Source organism: Platalea leucorodia (genome assembly GCF_965183815.1).
Source record: "Platalea leucorodia genome assembly, chromosome: 3".
Lineage (NCBI taxonomy): Eukaryota > Metazoa > Chordata > Aves > Pelecaniformes > Threskiornithidae > Platalea > Platalea leucorodia.
The window spans coordinates 31681366-31687365 of record NC_138825.1 but is presented as its reverse complement, the minus strand read 5'-3'; the positions used below and the strand labels follow the sequence as shown (position 1 = coordinate 31687365).

The 6000-nt window shown below is 38.2% G+C and overlaps 1 protein-coding gene across 4 annotated transcripts in view; it reads right to left on the bottom strand.

Annotated features, from left to right (window-relative positions):
• Positions 1-225: 225 nt before the first annotated feature.
• The window catches only part of EPAS1 (endothelial PAS domain protein 1), an 81841-nt gene continuing 76066 nt past the window's right edge, over positions 226-6000 (bottom strand). For 2 of the 4 annotated variants that reach the window (XM_082305345.1, XM_082305346.1), the window contains exons 13-17: positions 5407-5891; positions 4179-4302; positions 3972-4089; positions 3302-3475; positions 226-2554 (exon numbers count right to left, since the gene is read on the bottom strand). In XM_082305345.1, coding sequence (XP_082161471.1) covers positions 2403-2554; positions 3302-3475; positions 3972-4089; positions 4179-4302; positions 5407-5891 — 1053 coding nt within the window. In that variant the 3' untranslated portion in view covers positions 226-2402. The remainder of the gene's footprint in view (positions 2555-3301; positions 3476-3971; positions 4090-4178; positions 4303-5406; positions 5892-6000) is intronic. The other 2 variants (XM_082305348.1, XM_082305347.1) reach the window with 1 other exon arrangement.

The following is a 6000-nucleotide window of genomic DNA, read 5'->3' as shown; positions in this document are numbered from 1 at the left end:
CATGTTTCAGAAGGGCAGTCTGCAGGGCATTAATCCTCCATTTGAGGAAAGCTGGATAAACTCTACAAAAAGGTTGGTGGTACAGACCTTTGGCAGGCTAGTTCCCAGCTCTCAAATATGCGTAACTTTTCTTTGCTCTTTCATTCTTCAAAGATCAATGCAAACCTTTATTTTCTATAAATAATTTAATAAATACTTTTGTTTTACAATGATACAACAAATAACAAATTCATAGCAAATGAGTCACAAAGAATTTAGGATCAGTATACTTTAATAAGGTATCAGTGTCAAAATACATTTCCTTATCAAGTTAAAGTTCCCATACAGTTATAATATTGTCAATAAGAATTCAGCAATATAGATTATGAAATAATTATGATAAAAAGTATGATTAATATTAAGACATGGAATATTTTTTCAGAGTGTTTTAGTAAACTGTTAGGGTATAACATTTTTAATGCCGAAACTACACAAATAAGAAACAGAAGAGCAGTATTCAAGTGTCTTTAATCCTTGAAGCCTTTAAGTCCTTGCCACTGCAAATTTTTCAGATCTGGCTTGCCAATTTTCATGAGATTTTGATGCTTAGGATATATTTTTTTTCCACACAGTAATAACTTCACTTTAGGAGTAGATTATTTTTGGTAATAAACTCTTGAAAGATTGCCTACAATAGGGACTATCGTATTTTTTTTACATTATGTACCAATAACAAAAGATCTTCAGCTTTTCTGAGTATGTGTGGTTAAGACTCACTCAACACAGCGAACTCTGAAGTGCTCAATGAACCCAAGGCTCCCTCTCTGCAAGTGTCAGTGCATGATACAAAGCAATTTTATAAACCAGGCCTCAGCGGAATCAGAAGTCTCAAAAGAATATATCTTTGTTTTAAGTTTTGCGCCAGATTTTTACCTTTTGTTCATTGCCATTGTTCCATTTTCTTCAATGAAGCTATGATGATTTATACCAGTGGAGGAAACAAGATGATATATCCCAACATATATCTTAGGTCTGTATGCATTTTAAAGCCAGAACTTCTCACCTGCCTTTTATTACTTTAATATTTTTGCTGTTTAACTATGTTGTAATTTAAACTCTCAACTCCCTTTGCCTTTGAAAGCATTCAAAGCCTTATTTTTTTAAAATATGTGCATGACAACTAACGATAGTTGGAAAGGAGCTCTGAAAATGTCTGGCTGCCTTTTAATGACATTTCGGCTACTGATTAATATAAGGCAAGTAAAAATGATAGAGACCTGCCTGCCAGCTATTCATCTCACTACACAATCCTTAATTCATTTTGTCTGCTTCTAACTGAGTTAGCCTAATAGGCTGGGAAATACTATGGTAACTTTTAGTTTTAAGATTCAACCTTGCAATTATACTGCTAGCTAGCATGTAAAATGAAAAAGGGTAATATTAATCAGAGGTGTTAGTACTGGCTGCTGGTCAGATTCCTGAAATATCAGCAACACCATAACAAATACTACTAGTTCTAGCAGAAACAGCTCTTAAAGTTGTTGCGTCCTAGATATAGCAAAAGTACCAAGAGATGATTAACAACTGACCCAGAGAGACATTAAAAAAAAAAAATCTGTTTTGTGTAAAAAATAAAGGGAACAATGAAGAACAAAACAAGAAACCTCAACACAAACGAAAACGCAGGTCTAAATCCTCCACTGGGGTAAATCTGTAGGACTCCCTTGGCTGTAGAGCTAAGCCAGGTTAAGGCAGCTGAGAATGTGGCTTGCTTCTGAGGAAAAAAAGCTTACAACGTGCAACTTTCACAGATACCCACAAACATTGCAGTTCACCATTCACATTTTTTTCAACAAAGTGTATAAAAAAATTGCAGGGGAGGTGGGGAAGCGGAAGGCTGGGGTTTTTCCTTAGTATGCTTTTCCAGAAGTTATGAAAGTTACAATACGATAAATGCTGGAAAACAGAAAGACTCAAAGGATTTCAATTTGGCAGATCAACAAAAAACTGCGGTTGGAGATCAAATTTGTTTCATTCATCTTTGGCAATAAAAATAAATCTTTGCAGTACTGCAGCCAAAGTATCACATGATGAGGCATTTATACCACAGCTTTTTATTAGCATGAAATTTGAAGAAAATTTCAGAGTATAAATTACAAGTAATACGATAAGGGGGGAGGGTAATCAAACTCTCTAAACAACACTTTAATTGCAATAGAGAAAATACAGTAGATGTATTTCTTTAATATGAATAATAAAGTGAGTAACTTCAAAAGGCCACTATTTGGTAACGTGGACAGGTTCAATATCTAAGTAAAATCCTGTAAAAGTGTATTGGTATTAGAAATTGTCTACTTGCAAAAATATATTTAAAAACTGAAGCTGTTTTGAACAGTTTAGGCCACGGAATATTGTGAGATCGCTCAGGTTGCCTGGTCCAGTGCTCTGAGCAGTTCACTGCCCTGCAGAAGCGTAGAGCTGCCCAATACAGGGACGTTCACCTCACAGTCATATCTCGTCAACTCGGGCAACAAGTAGGGTTCAAAGGAGGGCCCCAGCAGACGACTGGTCATACCTGGAAGAGATTAGTGAAGTCAGTCATGGTGCCGAGATCGGAGAGACAGAGAGAGGACTTCTTTCCTCTCCTCCCTCTTCTGTTTACACCAGTTACAATTTCATGTTGTGTTTATGGCAATATGCCTCAAACCACCAGCAGTTACAGGTTTCAGAGCAAACCTATGTATTGCTCTGCCTTAAACTGTTGCAAGAGTGTCACACGGACAGGTGCAGTTTTTCACCTCCACCCTCAATTTAGATTGTTCTGAGAAAAACGATACTGGTGCAGATGAGGAAAGCTGTAGTAAATAACACAGTTTCAAAATTGACACTCATTCCCCCTATATATTAAAAGGGACATACATAGGTCCCCTTTAATTACTTATTTTAACTTTTAAAAGGCACGTATTAAAACTCTAACCTACAAACCTCCCATATCAATGCTGCAGTAAAGTTGTTTAGTACAATTTGATCAATTCCATCACAAGACAAGACTATGAATGGAGGATGACTGGACCTCCAAGGTAAAAATGTATTAAGTTTAACTGAAATGAAGGGCAAAAATATTTTTTCCTCATACATTACAAATGTAAACATTAAAGTTTCACACTAAACAACAGAACTAATTTTTCATTCTGTGAAGCAATACATATTTGGTTCTTGGCTTATCATCCTCCTCCGTATTTTTTTAAGTGTTTCCTTTCATGGAATCAGTACTGGAACTAAATACCAACACTTTGCAATTTCTGTATTTGACAGCTCTTACCTGACGCTTTATGAGTTGGCTGGACAGTATAGTCCTGATAATGGGAACTGTAAAACGGAGGGGGAAACGCTCCTGCTTTCAAATTCTCACCAGGACTGCCACAGGTGGGTTGCTGCTGCTGCTGCTGTTGCTGCATTGGTTGGCTCAGACCTCTCGCGTTACAGACAAATTCATCTGATTCACACAGTAGGGAAAAAAAAAAGTTAAATTAAGCTAGTGTAGTAATTATAGTAGATAATACCAATTCAAAGCAAAGTCATACATCTTGTCACAGAGGAAGTCGAGAAACAGCACTAGCTCTAGAAGTAGTATTGCACCCACGATATGCTTGTGTAAGGAAACACAGTGTTGTAGGGACAAAGTATCAGTTCTAGCTCTGAGATGTCCGCACGTTGGATCAGCACAAGGTAAACTCATCTCCATTAAGCTGATCTCTGTTACCTCCAAAGCAAGGGTGTGAACATACATGAAACCATCTACCTGGTAGTTATCAAATGTACCTTAAATTCTTCAGCTCTCAGTGATACAATCTGATCTTTAATTTTAGCTTAGTGTAATATTTAGAGAGCTTATTTACATTTCCTTCTGAAGGAGTTTTTGTTTCTATTCAACCTGTCTTAAAATTGTGTTTCAATACTTAACATTGCAAAACCACTTTCTTTTCTCTTACCAGTAAGAACACTTGTGCTGAGAGACTTCTTTTCTGTAATCAAGGAACAATTTTCCCCTTTGAGAAACTTCATTCTCTTCCACATTAGGTGAGATGGGTTAATGACAGATGGATCCCCCTAGAACATGAAGAAAAGCAAAACAAATAATTACACCGATGACCGTGACGAGTCCAAAGTTGTGAAGGGGATGCATTTCTTATGATTACCCCACTCAGTTGTTGCAACGCTTGTTCTTCATAATCCAGTTGTCGCTTCAGTTTCAAACTGTTAGACAGAGCAATTCTTGCTGGGTTTATATCTATGCCTCGTTGCCCAAAAGCATCCAGGGGCCTGTTGAGAAAAGATCTCTGGGTGAGTGGGCAGGGAGGCAAATCTAAACCATCTTGTTGATTTACACCAATTCTTCTTTCATTTAAAGACATTTAAAGTGTCTTTTGACACGTGACAGTGGACAGACCTCAAACATCAAATGTTATTATTTCCTTTTGTTAGTCATCCCACAAGCTTTGGAAACTTTAGACTTCTGGGATCAAAGACTGGCATAAACAGCCCCTAGGAATCTCCAGGCAGACATAAAAATGCTGTGGAAAAGAAAGTAATGTGATTTTTAAGGATAGGATTTTGAGAGCCACACCTGTCCCCTTGCTTTGCATACTAAATACACACAGGTTGCTGTCTGGGGACAAACCCTCTTTTTCCAGATGCATATTCAGACACTGGTATTTCTGCCAACAACAAGAAATCCCAGAAAGCAAACTGCAGGTAAACTGCACAGCTTCATGGTTTAAAATGACCATTGCTATTTTATGTACTTCCTGAATGTTTTAGCATGACCACCACTGAAGACCCACACTCTGCATGCTACCCAAGAGCTACAGAGAAACTTCTAGCTATGATAGGAAACGTCTAGGACTGTAGCCTCTGATCTACATCTCATCCCATAGTGTTCACATGTGTGAGAAAGTGAATGAGGCAAAGAAGGGCTGTAGAAAAAAACCTCTGTAATTTCAAATCTTAGTTGTAATAGTTACGTATGCCAACAATAAATGTCATCTCTCCCTCTCCCCTATTTTCTGTTGTGCAAAAAATATGTGCAAAATAAGAAAGTATACTGGAACAGTAAGCCTTTCCAGAATTTTTGTATAACTGCATAAAGTCAAGCAGGCTTTGCAAAATTACTTGGGTAATCTTTACCCAACCAGCAGAAAATGCATTCATGCATCCTTACGGGCAGCAAAAAATTAGCCCACTTCTGATTCCCCTAGACTGACTGCTGCTCGGAGAGCACCACACTAATTTCCCCAAAAGTGCAGTCAGATGCCCATCAAAACAACTCTTCCAGCTGAATTGAGAAAAAAGAATTTGTCAATATTATGACACCCCCCCAAAATCTTTTCTGAGTAAAATACATAGTTATACCCCAGAAACTCTTACCTTTTTTTATATATGGGCATGCTGGGAGAATGTACTGGTGGCCCTGAAGGGGAACTTGATAGGGATCCTGAGTATTTGTCCATGCATCTCCATTTAGCAGGAACATATTCTAATGGGGGATCAGGTGGCCACTGGGTGTTCGGTCTTCCTCCCATTGAAGACAGGGGAGTGCTGGCTTGGTCATGGTATGGTGGCAGTGATGACCTGCTCACATTGTTGAAGAACACCGACGACAGAGACCCGTGACCAGGGTTAATGTTTTTGTTTGATAGTTGTGGGCAATATTTCTCTGGGAGGAACTGACTCTGTGAAGCAGAAGCAAGGGGTTGGAAGATGGCACTCATGCTACTTAGACTCTGCTGGGTATTTTGTGCACTTTCCGAGAGGGGACGTTCTTCTTGGCAGATTGGGCTGAGCTGGAAATCTTCTCCATCCATAGGAATGTAAGGAGCCAACGTTTCAAGGTCCAGTTCATTGAAGTCAGTCTGCACAAAAATAAATTAAGTTGATAAAGAAACTAAAAGTTAATAACAGTTGTGGCAGTTAATGTGATATGAAATACTAGTAGATGGGAAGCTGAAAAATCACTGATGC